Source organism: Oncorhynchus tshawytscha, linkage group LG19 (assembly GCF_018296145.1).
Source record: "Oncorhynchus tshawytscha isolate Ot180627B linkage group LG19, Otsh_v2.0, whole genome shotgun sequence".
In the NCBI taxonomy this organism is placed as follows: domain Eukaryota; kingdom Metazoa; phylum Chordata; class Actinopteri; order Salmoniformes; family Salmonidae; genus Oncorhynchus; species Oncorhynchus tshawytscha.
Genome location: NC_056447.1, coordinates 49,060,995 through 49,078,164, shown reverse-complemented (window position 1 = coordinate 49,078,164; position 17,170 = coordinate 49,060,995). Strand labels below are relative to the sequence as shown.

The 17,170-nt window shown below is 44.5% G+C and overlaps 1 protein-coding gene across 1 annotated transcript in view; it reads left to right on the top strand.

Moving 5' to 3' along the window:
- The window catches only part of LOC112219034 (PDZ domain-containing RING finger protein 4-like), a 302,807-nt gene extending 286,230 nt beyond the window's left edge, over window positions 1-16,577 (top strand). The window contains exons 6-9 of the mRNA XM_042301781.1: window positions 7,974-8,036; window positions 10,504-10,605; window positions 13,934-14,047; window positions 14,314-16,577. Of these exons, the coding sequence (XP_042157715.1) occupies window positions 7,974-8,036; window positions 10,504-10,605; window positions 13,934-14,047; window positions 14,314-15,900 (1,866 nt within the window). The 3' untranslated portion in view covers window positions 15,901-16,577. The remainder of the gene's footprint in view (window positions 1-7,973; window positions 8,037-10,503; window positions 10,606-13,933; window positions 14,048-14,313) is intronic.
- Window positions 16,578-17,170: the final 593 nt, after the last annotated feature.

Sequence of the window (17,170 nt, the reverse complement as noted above, 5' to 3'; positions counted from 1 at the left end):
TATGAAGCCTTTATACCTGTTTTTATACTTTATTTATTTATTTTTTATTTCATTTCACCTTTATTTAACCAGGTAGGCTAGTTGAGAACAAGTTCTCATTTGCAACTGCGATCTGGCCGAGATAAAGCAATTGTATCACAATTCCAGTTGGTCAGAAGTTTAAGCCAGAAAATGATGTCATGGCTTTAGAAGCTTCAGATAGGCTAATTGACATCATTCGAGACACTTGGAGGTGTACTTGTTGAAGTGTTTCAAGGCCTACCTTCAAACTCAGTGCCTCTTTGCTTGACATCATGGGAAAATCAAAAGAATTCAGAAAAGACCCCAGAAAAAGAATTGTAGAACTCGACAAATCTGGTTCATCCTTGGGAGCAATTTCTAAACGCCTGAAGGTAGAACGTGCATCTGTACAAACAATGGTATGCAAGTATAACCACCATGGGACCACTCAGCTGTCATACCGCTCAGGAAGGAGACGCGTTCTGTCTCCTAGAGATCAACGTACTTTGGTGCGAAAAGTGCAAATCAATCCCAGAACAACAGCAAAGGACCTTGTGAAGATGCTGGAGGAAACAGGTACAAAAGTATCTATATCCACAGTAAAACGAGTCCTATATCGACATAACCTGAAAGGCCGCTCAGCAAAGAAGAAGCCACTGCTCCAAAAACGCCATAGAAAAGCCAGACTACTGTTTGGAACAGCACATGGGTAAAAAGATTGCATGTTTTGGAGAAATGTCCTCTGGTCTGATGAAAAAAATATATAACTGTTTGGCCATAATGACATCGTTATGTTTGGAGGAAACAAGGGGAGGCTTGCAAGCTGAAGAACACCATCCCAACCGTGAAGCACGGGGGTGGCAGCATCATGTTGTGGGGGTGCTTTGCTGGAGGAGGGACTGGTGCACTTCACAAAATAGATGGCATCATGAGGACAATTATGTGGATATATTGAAGCAACATCTCAAGACATCAGCCAGGAAGTTAAAGCTTGGTCAGAAATGGGTCTTCCAAATGGACAATGACTCCAAGCATACTTCCAAAGTTGTGGCAAAATGGCTTAAGGACAAGAAAGTCAAGGTATTGGAGTGGCCATCACAAAGCCCTGACCTCAATCCTATAGAACATTTGAGGGCAGAAGTGAAAAAGTGTGTGAGAGCAAGGAGGCCTACAAATCTGACTCAGTTACACCAGCTCTGTCAGGAGGAATGGACTCAAATTCAACCAACTTTTTGTGCGAAGCTTGTGGAAGGCTACCCAAAACGTTTGACCCAAGTTAACCTCTTGATGCTACCCATCCCGGATCCGGGATCGTGACTACAGCTCAAGCTCATTAGCATAACGCAAAATGTGAAAAATATTCTTAGACATATTTAACCTCCACACCTACACAAGTCCAATAGCTCAAATGAAAGATAAACACCTTGTTCATCTACCCAGCAAGTCAGATTTCTAAAATGTTTTACGGCGAAAACATAGCACACATTTATATTAGACCACCACCGAAACAAAATGCAAGCGGCGGCCATTTTGTCCCAGAAAATATAAAATTTAAAAGTAGGATTAAAAAATAAATAATTCACTAACCTTTTGAAAATCTTCATCAGATGACAGTAATATTACATGTTACACAGTACATTTTTTTTTTTCAATAATATGCCATTAATATCCATAAATCTCTGTTTACAATGACGACATTTCAAAAAATGCTACTCAAAATGTCCGGAGAAATTATGATAGCTCGGACAGATAACGTCAGATAACAAGCAATAAACATGACTAAATATACATGTTCTACATATAGTTACAAAGATACACTTCTTCTTAATACAACCGCTGTGTTACATTTATTTTTAACGTTACAGAATTCGTTCACTAGTCTATGCTATGAGTCGGCGCTCAGATATTAGCAGTGTCTCCTCTACGTTTGGAGTCCACAGAAACCCAAAATAACCACATAAATATTCCCTTACCGTTGATGTTCTTCGATCAGAAGACGTAGAAGGAGTCATACTTACCCAATACATCGTTTGGTTTCAAGTTGTGCGTCTTTGTATTAGCATATGCTAACAGCTTCAGCTGAAATGCACCCAAAATAACTTCTGCTCCTTCTGGTCCCGCACTCTTGCGCAATCAAACTTCAAAATTACATATTATATGTTGACTAAACTGGTCAAACTAAGTGCAGAATCGAGCAAAATGATGTTTTTATCATGTAAAACAATGATCATCACGAACAAACGAACCGGCTTCAACTGGTGTCTATTGGAAAAGAACGTTCCCCAAATCGGCCGCGCGCAATAGAGTGCATGTATGTGAGAGTGAACCGGGCATTTTCGCCCGCCAAAGGATGAGGGAGCGCGCAATTCAAACAATGAACGTGCCAATTGAAAGCAGACATCGCGCTGAACAAATACATACTGTTCCCAGATCGGTAGCTGCCTGGGAAGGGTGGGGGCGATGACGTCAAAGTTGACCCAACTTTTCTCTTGACAAGAGAGAGTTTGGGAGAAAGGCTGCCCTGAGAGTTCTGCTTTACATACAGACATAATTTAAACGGTTTTAGAAACTTTAGAGTGTTTTCTATTCAATAATTATTATTATATGCATATATTAGCAATTTTGGAAAAAAATATTTTCAGTTTACTATGGGCACGCACTTCCTCCAACGGGGGCAGTATTGAGCCATAAGCTCAAGAGGTTAAACAATTTAAAAGCAATGCTACCAAATACTAATTGAGTGTATGTAAACTTCTGACCCACTGGGAATGTAATGAAAGAATTTAAAGCTGAAATAAATCATTCTCTCTACTATCATTCTGACATTTCACATTATTAAAGTGGTGATCCTAACTGACCTAAAACAGGGGATTTTTACTTGGATTAAATGTCAGGAATTGTGAAAAACTGAGTTTAAAATGTATTTGGCTAAGGTGTATGTAAACTTCCGACTTCAACTGTATATCTTAGTCCGTTCCGCTCTGACATCACTCGTCCATATATGTCTATAGTCTTCATTCATTCCTACTTGGATATACGTGTATTTTGGGGTATATGTTGTGTAATTGTTAGATATCCCTTGTTAGATATTGCTGCACTGTCGGAGCTAGAAGCACAAGCATTTCACTGTACTCGCATTAACATCTGCTGATTTAATTTAATTTTTTTATTTATCCGTTATTTTACCAGGTAAGTTGACTGAGAACACATTCCCATTAACGACCTGGGGAATAGTTACAGGGGAGAGGAGGGGGATGAATGAGCCAATTGTAAACTGGGGATTATTAGGTGACCGTGATGGTTTGAGGGTCAGATTGGGAATTTAGCCAGGACACCGGGGTTAACACCCCTACTCTTATGATAAGTGCCATGGGATCTTTAATGACCTCAGAGAGTCAGGACACCCGTTTAACGTCCCATCCGAGAGACGGCACCCTACACAGGGCAGTGTCCCCAATCACTGCCCTGGGGCATTGGGATATTTTTTAGACCAGTGGAAAGAGTGCCTCCTACTGGCCCTCCAACACCACTTCCAGCAGCATCTGGTCTCCCATCTAAGGACTGACCAGGACCAACCCTGCTTAGCTTCAGAAGCAAGCCAGCAGTGGTATGCAGGGTGGTATGCTGCTGGCTAATCACGTGTATGTGACCAATATCATCTGCTAATCATGTGTATGTGACCAATAACATCTGCTAATCACATGTATGTGACCAATAAAATTTTATTTTATTTTTGTTAATTTAACGTGGGACCTATATTGGTTATCAGGATCTTTATAAAACTAGAATGTCAACCGAAATTGCTTTTCTAATGTAACAGAGTTAAAAAAGTACTGTAATCTCACTCCACAGCTAGCTTGAAATGTCGCCGATGGAGCTATCGAATTAAATATTTTTCTATAGCTCAAATGGTTGGTACGTTGTCAAGGAGGGTGGTTACGTGTCTTGCGAGCAGAGGATCACTGGTTGGAGCCCGGTATGGGGACAGGAACAATGCAGCACACTGACAACCGTTTCATTATATCATTAACACGTTCTAATGAACCTGCAGTTACTTTTACTACACTCAATCCCTCTATATTTTCCTATATATTTGTTTCTTTATGCAACCCCCTCAGGCGAAAACAAGCCAGTCTTTCATAAGAGTTTGGCTGGGGTTAGAAGCAACTTTCATGCGTCTTTGGTTACTTGCTTCTTGATTTCTTTGTGAAACAATAAAATGCAAATGAATTACTTAAAAATCATACAATGTAATTTTCTGGATTTTTGTTTTAGATTCCGTATCTCACAGTTTAAGTGTACCTATGATTTAAAAAATTACAGACCTCTACATGCTTTGTAAGAGGAAAACCTGCAAAATCGGCAGTGTATCAAATACTTGTTCACCCCACTGTATTTAAAAATTGTTGCAAGCAACAGCCAATCAAAACAAATACTTATGTCACATGATCCATTCAAAGGTTCGGAATTCCGACCCAGTTATCATGTCAACACAGCTGGCACATTCAGTGCCGTGCAACCCGTGATCAAGGTTGACAGAAGAGACTTTAGCATAACGGTAAATGTATACACATTATTGGCATCATGGCTAGTCATGGTTTATGTACATGGTTTGGCAGTCAATAAATACAATTTTCAAAGTAAAGCTTTCCCTGACCAGTTTCAACTGAAATTGTCCACCATGAGCTGTGCTAAGTAGTTTAATTTGTTGCTAGATTTGTTATTGCGTTGCTAGCTAGCTAGTTGTGTTGGTGTTTGCAATGTCATTTTGGCTAGCTAACTAAATTGTACAGGCCACATTTAGTCTATATCTATGCTGTTACAATAACCAAGTGGTTGGATCAACACAACTAGTGAAACCACGATGTAAAGCAGCAGATGACATGGGTGAGTTTGGAATTCTCTAACAATATCACTGAAGCAGCTTCAATTTGATTGGCTGTTGTGTGAAAGTTGTTTCGTGTTACTCCAGCCACTGCTGGTGTTCTTACAGTGGATGAATCTCCAAAGTATTTTCCTTGAATCCTCAAATCCGCTCTCCTCACCCTCCTTCTAAAAATGTCAGTAGCTACGCGAGGAATCGAGGAATATACTTTTGAGATTCACTCTGTGTGTCAGGCAATTGCCAGAGCTGAGAGCAGAGTCCCTCTTCAGCCCTTTGACCTCAGAGTAGCACTTCTAATGAGCGGTCCTTTGTGACTGACCAGACATGCGAGCACTCACACACCAGGCGCACCATGAAAATGGAACACTCAGGCTGGCCCAGCTATCTCAGGAGATCTCGCCTGATTGGACAGAGTGAAACAAATGGCTCCAGAAGGCAGAGTTGAAGGAGTGGCCTGCCCCTTCGTTCAGTATCATTAGAACACAGACTCATGGGAAGGAAGAATCATGGGAAGAAAGAGGCATGGATGGGCTGTGTAGAGAAGGCTGAGTCATGAATGGGCTGTGTAGAGAAGGCTGAGTCATGAATGGGCTGTGTAGAGAAGGCTGAGTCATGAATGGGCTATGTAGAGAAGGCTGAGTCATGAATGGGCTGTGTAGAGAAGGCTGAGTCATGAATGGGCTGTGTAGAGAAGGCTGAGTCATGAATGGGCTGTGTAATGAATGGGCTATGTAGAGAAGGCTGAGTCATGAATGGGCTGTGTAGAGAAGGCTGAGTCATGAATGGGCTATGTAGAGAAGGCTGAGTCATGAATGGGCTGTGTAGAGAAGGCTGAGTCATGAATGGGCTGTGTAGAGAAGGCTGAGTCATGAATGGGCTGAGTCATGAATGGGCTATGTAGAGAAGGCTGAATCATGAATGGGCTATGTAGAGAAGGCTGTCATAAATGGGCTGTGTAGAGAAGGCTGAGTCATGAATGGGATGTGTAATGAATGGGCTATGTAGAGAAGGCTGAGTCATGAATGGGCTGTGTAGAGAAGGCTGAGTCATGAATGGGCTATGTAGAGAAGGCTGAGTCATGAATGGGCTGTGTAGAGAAGGCTGAGTCATGAATAGGCTGTGTAATGAATGGGCTATGTAGAGAAGGCTGAGTCATGAATGGGCTATGTAGAGAAGGCTGAGTCATGAATGGGCTATGTAGAGAAGGCTGAGTCATGAATGGTCTGTGTAGAGAAGGCTGAGTCATGAATGGGCTGTGTAGAGAAGGCTGAGTCATGAATGGGCTGTGTAATGAATGGGCTATGTAGAGAAGGCTGAGTCATGAATGGACTGTGTAGAGAAGGCTGAGTCATGAATGGGCTATGTAGAGAAGGCTGAGTCATGAATGGGCTATGTAGAGAAGGCTGAGTCATGAATGGGCTATGTAGAGAAGGCTGAGTCATGAATGGTCTGTGTAGAGAAGGCTGAGTCATGAATGGGCTGTGTAGAGAAGGCTGAGTCATGAATGGGCTGTGTAGAGAAGGCTGAGTCATGAATGGACTGTGTAGAGAAGGCTGAGTCATGAATGGGCTATGTAGAGAAGGCTGAGTCATGAATGGGCTATGTAGAGAAGGCTGAGTCATTAATGGGCTGTGTAGAGAAGGCTGAGTCATGAATAGGCTGTGTAATGAATGGGCTATGTAGAGAAGGCTGAGTCATGAATGGGCTATGTAGAGAAGGCTGAGTCATGAATGGGCTATGTAGAGAAGGCTGAGTCATGAATGGGCTGTGTAGAGAATGCTGAGTCATGAATGGGCTGTGTAGAGAAGGCTGAGTCATGAATGGGCTGAGTCATGAATGGGCTATGTAGAGAAGGCTGAGTCATGAATGGGCTGTGTAGAGAAGGCTGAGTCATGAATGGGCTATGTAGAGAAGCCCAGTCATGACTCAGCCTTCCGGGGCAGAACGACAGATTTTTACCCTGTCCGCTCAGGGGTTTGAACTTGCAACCTTCCAGTTACTAGTCCAACGCTCTAACCACTAGGATACCCTGCCGCCCCGGAAGGCTGAGTCATGAATGGGCTGTGTAGAGAAGGCTGAGTCATGAATGGGCTGTGTAGAGAAGGCTGAGTCATGAATGGGCTGTGTAGAGAAGGCTGAGTCATGAATGGGCTATGTAGAGAAGGCTGAGTCATGAATGGGCTATATAGAGAAGGCTGAGTCATGAATGGGCTGTGTAGAGAAGGCTGAGTCATGAATGGGCTGTGTAGAGAAGGCTGAGTCATGAATGGGCTATGTAGAGAAGGCTGAGTCATGAATGGGCTGTGTAGAGAAGGCTGAGTCATGAATGGGCTGTGTAGAGAAGGCTGAGTCATGAATGGGCTGTGTAGAGAAGGCTGAGTCATGAATGGGCTGTGTAGAGAAGGCTGAGTCATGAATGGGCTGTGTAGAGAAGGCTGAGTCATGAATGGGCTGTGTAGAGAAGGCTGAGTCATGAATGGGCTGTGTAGAGAACGCTGTGATACATACTATGTATTTTCTTTGTGTCTGGAGTGTTACGTCGATGGAAGGTAGAGTTTACCCCAGCAGGGAAACCAACTGATAAAGAAACAGAGTACACACATGTACCAACGAATGAACACACACACACACACTGTGTAGTCCCTGATTGTAATAGTCTATTCGACCATCCCCAGGCGTACACATGTCCTGACAGGTTTTATAACTCTGTTCATTTAGCTGCTGCAGAAGTAAAGTGGCCTTGATACCTGGGCTGGACAGATGCTATAACACATTCTAACATCGAAGGTATTTCTTTGGCAGCATTGGCTTCACTCAATCAACATTTGGTGTTGAAAGAGGTTCCTTTGTCTGGACGTAATGTATAAGACTAGAATGTACTACCTACTGAGGTGTTCTATAATTATATTGGGGACTGAATGAATCTTGGATATCATAAGATCTTTAATGCTGTTATAAGTTAGTATTCTCTGTAAAGGTGTATGTGTATTTGTGAATGGGATGCTGTATTAAGGCATTTTGGCAAAACTCCAAAAGGCAATTTTGTGTTTCCCTCTAAGCATTGGATCTAACAAGCTCTCCCCAACAGGTTGGGCCAAACAGCATCGCTGCGAGGGATGGACGCATCAGAGAAGGAGACCACATTTTACAGGTAGGAAACCATTTAATTCTATATGTTTCTTTCTCTCTCTCCTCCCTCATCAGAGGTGACATAAACCTATTTTTATTTCACCTCCCTCTGCCATTGACTCACAGCACAAGAACTCATTCATTTGTAATGGCGTCACAGTAAAAGAGAAACTCACCCCCTCTGTGACGGTTAGCGATGAGGAAATGTCCCCCTGGCTGTTTTTGTTACCGACTCAGCATTCCACTGAGCTTTCTAAGCGCTGTAAGAGCAGTTTAGGGATGCACCTAGTCTGGAAATATCCCCCGCCCATCTCTGGATAACACGCCCACGCACACACACAGTCAGGCACGCATGTGTACACACACACATTCAGGCACGCGTGTATACACACACACACCCCTAGGGGTGACTGAGAGTTCCCTCCTTCATATTACCCATAGCTCCATCCCTGGGCCAGGGAGGCTCGGGGAACCCTGGAGTAGGCTGGACACATAAAATTGTTAACGATGCTTTAAAAAATAAAAACAACTAGTTGAAAGCATACGCCATGGAGCCCAGTTTCATAATATTACCATATGTCCTAGCTGTTTGCCATAGTTTTGAAGTTAGGGCATTTTTCACCCTGCCAGCTCCAATTAGTTCTATTGAGCACCGTGACACCAACTCACCTTCCGAACGTTCTATTCCCAGCCCATTGTTCTACGTCACAATGCCTGCTTCACTATTGTTGGCAATGAGACCAGCCCACGTTGAAACGTAAACAACAAAAAATCCTATAGGGGAAATATAGGTTTGTCTGTCTATTTCGCCAAATATCTCGCAATTTATATATTTCGATTTTTTTCAAGTCAGACACCATTTTAATCAGGATAATCTCCTCTTTCTAATTACATAAGATTGGGCAGCATACTCTGCTGTCATTGATCACTAGACAAAATAGTCCGAAGTTTTCCTTTTTTTCCTACTTCCTCGTTACGCAGACATAAGCACATTTGGCACCATCGAGGTGCGGATATTTACTTTCTACACATGTTGGTATTTTTCAGTTTCGTCCTAAGAACAGATTGTAGTGGTAAAATAAAAAGGATACATATTTTTGTGCCATTTAGGCGAAATTGAATTCTGAGCATCACTCCAGTCAGAAGAGGCTCTGTGAACGTTCGATTCCATTCATTATGTATGGGCTCGCGCTAGTGTTCCAACTTAGCCAATGTTCTTTTGCCAATTTTCAGCCTTGGGTGAATTTTGACTTGTTCTATTGTCCAGCCTACCTGGAGGCTACTAGTACCCTCTTAGGAGAGTCTTCCAATGGACTGGTTAGAGGCCCAAACAACATGGAAAGAGTCAATGGTTGTGTACACAGAAAAGGGGAATGTTTTAAGGTGTAATATACAGAATTCAGGATCCTACTGAGGTTGGTGTTTTGGGAGGTAGGAATAGAATTAGGTCATATATTTGGATGGATTATTATACATTTGGATAGACAGCTCTTTATAGAGAGAGTTGTGGTAATAGGAAGTAGGTAAAAACAGTGTGATTTAGACAGAACAGCAATGGTTTTGGGGGGCAGAAGCGTGCTACAGTAAAGTGAGTGAGAATGCTATAGAGAGAGGAGAAATGCTTTTGGAGTTAAGGACAGAGGTAGACAATAATGTTTTTCAGAAAGTGGTCTGTTTTCAGTTAGAGTGTGTTCTCTGAACAACAGAGTGATGTGTTACTGAATAGGGGTTATTGAGTGGGAGAGGGGAGTGAGACAGACAGACAGACAGACAGACAGACAGACAGACAGACAGACAGACAGACAGCGAGACAGACAGCGAGACAGACAGCGAGACAGACAGCGAGACAGACAACGAGATAGAGGTGGGTACACAGTGCTGTAATTATAGGAAGAGGATGGAGGAAGGGTAAGCACTGTTTGGTGAGACATACGGCCGGCGCTTGCTGCTTCCCAAATTTTCTGTGTGTCTTCTGTGCAGTGCAGTACATGTGTTGTGTGACTGGTTTGAGCTGCAAGGCAAAGCGAGGGGTTTGGGTTAGTGGTTGTGATCCAGGCCACCACCCCATCCCTCCACTATTATCCCCCGCTGACAGGGCCATTACTCTGGGCAGAGGAAAGCGGACCCCCCCCGTCACAGCCCAGTTAATTGTGTGGGGCGTCTGGATATATAAATGTACGTTGCTTCCGGATGCCGGATGCTTTCAGGAGCAGGGCCGTTCTAGTGCAAACGGTCGGTTCATGGACTACTGTTCCATTCATAATCAATCAAAGCTTGGTCCTGCCTGCCTGGCTGGCCAGCTATGGAATGCGGAGTAGACACAGACTGCAGATGCACAGGAAGGACTGTCTTATTGTAGAGTACCTTTTGCTTTATGCCAACTTGGCTGGCTCTTTCTACGGTGTTTGAGTGAGATTAAAGAGGGAAAGTGGCCCTTCCCTTAGTGTGTGTGTCTGTTTGAATAACAGTGTGTGTTGTGTTTTCCCCAGATCAATGGTCAGGATGTGCAGGACAGAAAGGAGGCTGTAGCGGTGCTCTCTAGTGAAGATACTAGGAAATTCGTACTGCTGGTTGCCAGGCCCGAGATACAGGTGAGCTCACGCACACACACACACACACACAGACACACAGACAGACAGACAGAGTACAGTACAGTACAGTACAGTACAGTAGGAACATTGTGTTACTGGTCACCAGACCAGAAATACAGGTGAGTTTACAACCTAGAAAGAAGAAATACATTTTCTTACCTCAGTAAAAGTTTTTTAAACTCTCCCTTTAACACACCCGTACGGTAAACACAGATAGGCCTATACTGAAGGTCCATAGGACCAATAGATCAGTCATTAGAGTTATTTTTATTCATGACATCCTGAGTTATACACAACAGCCAAAACATAAATATACCACTTGTGTTTCTTAGATGAAACACTGCAGGGCTGTTACATGCTCCTGTATAGACCATGGACACCACCTCACATTGTGTTTTATTTCATCGACTTCCAACGGTATGCCATAAAAACTAATGGCAGGCTAATATGCAGTGAGTTCAGGCCCAAGGCCATGGCGAATGGTGTGTGTGTGTGTGTGTGTGTGTGTGTGTGTGTGTGTGTGTGTGTGTGTGTGTGTGTGTGTGTGTGTGTGTGTGTGTGTGTGTGTGTGTGTGTGTGTGTGTGTGTGTGTGTGTGTGTGTGTGTGTGTGTGTGTGTGTGAACGCTTTAAATTCAACTGGGAGTTAAGAAAAATCCCTCACCGAAAAACAATGTTCTTTTTTTCTTCGTTTTTTTTTACGTAGATGCAGAAAGTAAACTGTAGGTCAGTTTCCTCAACAACTAAGAGTCTTAAAGCGAGAGGCTCAACTCCTCCGCTGTTTTTGGTGCCCTGGCTACCACGCTGTGAACGGCTTGAAGCGAACCCGTTCACATGCACAGATACTATGTGTGATGGTGTGAGAGCGAAGGTGTTACATCTCACTCATTTCAATATCCTAGCCCAATGGTCACAGGCCTTTTCTAAGTCGAGATCACTTTCTGAGTAGAAATCACTTTCTCAGTCGAGATCACTTTCTGAGTCGAGATCACTTTCTGAGTCGAGATCACTTTCTGAGTCGAGATCACTTTCTGAGTCGAGATCACTTTCTGAGTAGAGATCACTTTCTCAGTCGAGATCACTTTCTCAGTCGAGATCACTTTCTGAGTCGAGATCACTTTCTGAGTCGAGATCACTTTCTGAGTCGAGATCACTTTCTGAGTCGAGATCACTTTCTGAGTCGAAATCACTTTCTGAGTCGAAATCACTTTCTCAGTCGAGATCACTTTCAAGGTCGAGATCACTTTCTGAGTAGAAATCACTTTCTCAGTCGAGATCACTTTCAAGGTCGAGATCACTTTCTGAGTCGAAATGCAAGTCCAGATCTACCACTCAGATGTTTTCTAAATATGACTTAAAAAACCTAAGCCTGTGCTCCATTAACCAATTAAAAACAGTTCTGTAGCAATGAGGTTTGTACAGTAAGCACTGCATATTGGCTATGCTTGAATTGTCCTGTCATTGTCGTTCTTCTCAGACCATTTTTAAATTATATTTAACAATGGTAGGTATATGATCACACTGGTAATAGATCATTTGTTGTATTACTTGTGAGGCACAGCGGAGTGAGCATAATAATTAGCTTTTTTTCATTTTACTGGACTGATGGCCTGCATCTGATGGTCAGTCTGAGGGGAGGGAGGGAGCAGAGGTGAGGCTGCCTGTCACCAGACCCTCCCTCCCTCCCTCCCTCCCTCCCTCCCTCCCTCCCTCCCTCCCTCCCTCCCTCCCTCCCTCCCTCCCTCCCTCCCTCCCTCCCTCCCTCCCTCGTATTCATTGAGTCTCTCTAGTCATGATTTTTATGATGTGATCTGATTGGCCAGTGGTAGGCCAATAGGTGCACTTGATTTGCTCTCTGGGCCTGCCGGGTAGGCAGAGTCTACCTTCAGACACATGAACTGGTTAAAAATGGGAACACTTTGCCTTCCCTGCGCTAGGCCTGCTGAATCAAGTGCACCTACAGCCAACAAGGCGAAAGGAAAACTAAAATAAGAACGCAAGGCTTTACCTTTGTTTTTTTTTTACATACATCTTTGGTAATCGACTAGGAGTACCCTCGTGATCGATTGGTTGGTGTCCACTATCCTAGCCTATTCATTGGTTTACTGCTTTACTGAAGTTGCAAGATACAGCCCATTGCGAGATACAGCTTTTGATTGCCGATAGATATGCCTAGTGCCTGATGGCCAACCTACCTATACTGTGCCCCTACCCTCGCTCTCTGTCCCACGCTAGCTTGCTATGAAATGCTCTCCTCCATTCCAAAAATACTGAATCTTCGGAGTCGATTTCTAGCGGAATTGAATCTTGACACTCGACTCTGAAGTCGACGTGCAAGGAGTCGAGGAATCAATTATTTTGGAGTCGACTCTCCACCACTATGCCATCGTCGTGTAAAAATGTCCGAGAAAGGTAAGTGACAGCAGCGAAGTCCTGTATGTCAATTCTTTGAGAAGTTAAATGAGAAGGAAATCCAACATTTGTAAGGTGGAATTGAAGTGCAGTAATGGCAGTACAGGTGCTTAACCATCTGAAAGGGACGCACCGTCAGACCAAAACCACTGCTGAAAGTGAATTAACGTGGGATTTTATACATTTTTCTTATTGTTTTAATGGAAAATCCACAAACAATGGCAGTTTAAATGTTAAGAAAATGTTTCCATTTGTCACATCCCTAGTGTGTGTGTGCACCACTGAGAACGGCGGATGAGCCATGAGACAAAATGGAATCTCTTCTTTCACCTTTTGGTAATTAAATAAGTCTCTCACAGTCTAAAGTCCTGGCTTCAACGTTTAGTTTGACACAAGCAGACAAAGAGGTCATGGCGGACACTGATGCTACAACAAGCTGGCCAATCAAGAGTAACCACCAGCTGGCAATTCAAGAGCCATAACAAGCTGGGCACTCAAGAACCACAACAAAACACACATCATGAATTTCTGGCTTTATGAAACTGATGATAGACCATGTACGAAGGTCATGAAAGCCTGACCACTCTGTGTATGTATTGACTCTATCAACAGCTTCATAAAGCAAAATATTAATGTCTTGTTGTGGCACTTGAATGGCCAGCTAGATGGTGTAAAGGTTTCTCATGTTCTGGTTTAAATGGTTCTCTCTATCTCTCTCTCTCTCTCCCTCTCTCTCTCTCCCTCTGTCTCTCCCTCTGTCTCTCCCTGTCTCTCTCTCTGTCTCTCTCTCTCTCTCTCTCTCTCTCTCTCTCTCTCTCTCTCTCTCTCTCTCTCTCTCTCTCTCCCCTCTGTCTCTCCCTCTGTCTCTCTCTCTGTCTCTCTCTCTCTCTCTCTCTCTCTCTATCTATCTATATATAGCTGGAGGAAGCGTGGTTGGATGATGAACACAGTGAATTCCTGGAGCAACTGAAGATGGAAATGTTGGAAGAGCAACAGAGAGAAGAGATGGAGCTAGAGGCACTTCAGGAGAAGGTGAGACCATACTGCCGCAGGGACTGGCCAAAGACGTTCGAAATGTCAGAAACTACACTGGGGGGAGTGCTGTAATAATACTACAGCCTTTTGTGGGGAAAACCTCATTCTGATTGTCTTGTCATGGCTACCCAATGGTTGCATGTTGTGTTTATATTTTTGTTCAGTATAGTTATGAATCTTATTCAAGATTTGTACCTATTTCTTTACATTGGGGCTAATTTCAGTACTAGTTATATAATTATATAATTTTTTCTTTATTACAGACCAAAGGAGAAGAGGATGACATCACTGCCACCTGTTCCTCCAGAACTCAGGACAGTGGGCTGGGGATGTCGTTAAGGAACAGCATCGACGCCCCCGACCACAACGCCCTCCTATCCCACATCCAACGGAGACTTTCCCAGTGTCTGAGGGACAGACAGGACTGTCCCACGCGTCTGGACGAAGAAGAGGAGGAGGAGGAGGATGGGGAAGAGGAGGATGTTGCAGAGGATGGAGATCGGTTCCAGCAGCTCCTGGAGCTGAAGTGTCAGATCCGTAACAGCGGCGAGTATGACCTGATCTATAGCAGACGCAGCACTATAGAGTGTAGGCTGGGAGAGCCGGCCAGTGGAGTGCAGCGTGAGCTCCGCATGCTCAATGACGAGCTCCGTAGCATCGAGCTAGAGTGCCAGAACATCATGCAGGCCCACAAGCTCGGCAAGGGGCCGGTGGGGTCCCAGTGGAACCAGGGGCAGCAAGTGTTTCCACAAATTGTCTGCCCCACACCCAAGAACCAAAGCTCCCACCTGGTGTGTAATGACTCACCTAGAAGAAGCAAGCTGGTGGACATCAACGAGTGTCCGGAGAAGCCGGAGAAGTCAGACAAGGACAGCTCGAGTGCCTACAACACTGCAGAGAGCTCTCGCAGTACGCCACTGGCAATGGACCGCTCTCCTGAGCACTCCCTTCAGAGGAGGATGGTGACCATCACCAACCAGAGGAACCTCCGCAGCAGCATGGCCAGCCTCCACACTACAGCCAGCCCCAGCCCCAAACACCGGCCTCTCCACTGGGCCCCCATCCCAGGCAAGGCCAGCAGCCCAGACCACAGCCTTTACCCCTCCGAGTCGGACAAGGTGGCCCCTGCAGACAACGAAAGGAGTGGGTTGGGGAACTGGAAGGTGAAGCCTCAGCCTCCTCCCAGGGCCTCCCAGATTCCTTACCTATCCCCGTCCCATGACTCCCAGCACCGCCAGCCCAACGGCAACATCCCGGCCCACGCTCGCCACTACCAGAGCTACATGCAGCTGATTCAGCAGCGCTCGGCTGCGGAGTACGCCCAGAGCCAGCTGAGCCTGCTCAGTGGAGTCAAGGAGCCCCAGCTGAGCCCCGCCATCGAGCCTAAGATGGAATGGAAGGTGAAGATCCGTTCGGACGGCACTCGCTACATCACCAAGAGACCAATCAGGGACAAGATCCTGCGGGAACGCGCCCTGAAGATCAAAGAGGAGCGTAGCGGAGGGATGACCACGGACGACGACGCTATGTCCGAGATGAAGATGGGGCGGTACTGGAGTAAAGAGGAGAGGAAGCAGCATCTGGTCAGGGCTAAAGAACAGCGGAGGAGACGAGAGTTCATGCAGCGCAGCCGACTGGAGAGCCTGAGGGAGAGTCCTCAGAGCAGCAGCGAAGGACGCAAAGAGGTCAGCATCATCGAACTGAGCCACAGGAAGATGATGAAGAAGCGCAACAAGAAGATCCTGGACAACTGGATGACCATTCAGGAACTGATGACTCACGGGGCCAAGGCCCCTGATGACCCCAGGGCCAAAGTACATAAGGCCTTCCTGTCGGTCACCACTGTATAATATACAACTAACACATAACATTCTATAGCAGGAACCAGCGAGCTATGGCCCTACCCCGGTGAGCAACATCCCAGGGACCGGTGCTGGTCTCCGGACTGGAATTTGAGAAACACTGATCTACAGTACCCCATGTGGTATTATATACTTGCCTCGTTCAATGTGGCGTTTTTATGAGGGCGATAGGAATATTTTTCACAACTTTGTTACCCGAAAAATAGCATTTTCTAAAGAATTTTAACCAATGGTTTCCATGGCATTAAAAAAATCTGTTTTTCATTATTTCACTCTGTTCCAGAAACACTTTTGTATGAGATTACTGAGCAATTATTTTTCTTAGTTCATCCTGTTCATGTAATTACCTGCATAGTGTTCAATTATTTTCATATTTCTGTTCTGTTATGCAGTGATTCCAACCCACACAGGTCAGAATATTTGTATGTACTCCCTCAGGGGGAGAGGTGTTCAACTGAATGTACAGTACAGAAATCCTACTTCTTGCAGGTCTAGATTTGATAAACCAGCCATTTGATTTATCTTTTAAAGGGACACTTCGGGATTTTGGTATGAAGGAAGTTAGAGGTAGGTTTCCGAGCGAATGCTAACTAGCGTTAGCGCAATGACTGGAAGTCTATGGGTATCAGATAGCATGCTAGCAGATTGGGCTCCTGAGTGGCGCAGCGGTCTAAGGCACTGCATCTCAGTGCTAGAGGCATCACTACATACCCTGGTTCGATTCCAGGCTGTATGACACCTGGCCATGATAGGGAGTCCCATAGGGTGGAGAACAGTTGGCCCAGAGTCATCCGGTTTAGGGTTTGGCCGGGGTAGGCCATCATTGTAAATAAGAATTTGTTCTTAACTGACTTGCCTGGTTAAATATAAAAATGAAAAGTTAAAGATTCCCATAGACTTAGTCATTGCGCTATTAATAACTTCCTTCAAACTGCACGCAGAGACATAAAAATTGTATTCACAAGTTCATCTGACTCTGGGGAAGTAGATAAAGTGCCTCTGCCAAAATCCGAAGTATCCCTTTAAAGGTCATGAACAGTCAAAATAATGTTTTTCATGAAATTGGATAATATTTGGATGAAACTAGATCAAGGTTCTTCTACATTGATAAAGTTTGATCATAGAGTCACTGGTCCCCCCCCATGTCAAAAACTTGGATTCAGGAGGTGGGATTATTAAGGGGATAGGGTGGCATCACTCTAACCCTCTCATTTTAATACACCAATGGTAACAGGATATTCTCTTACCTAATTTAAAT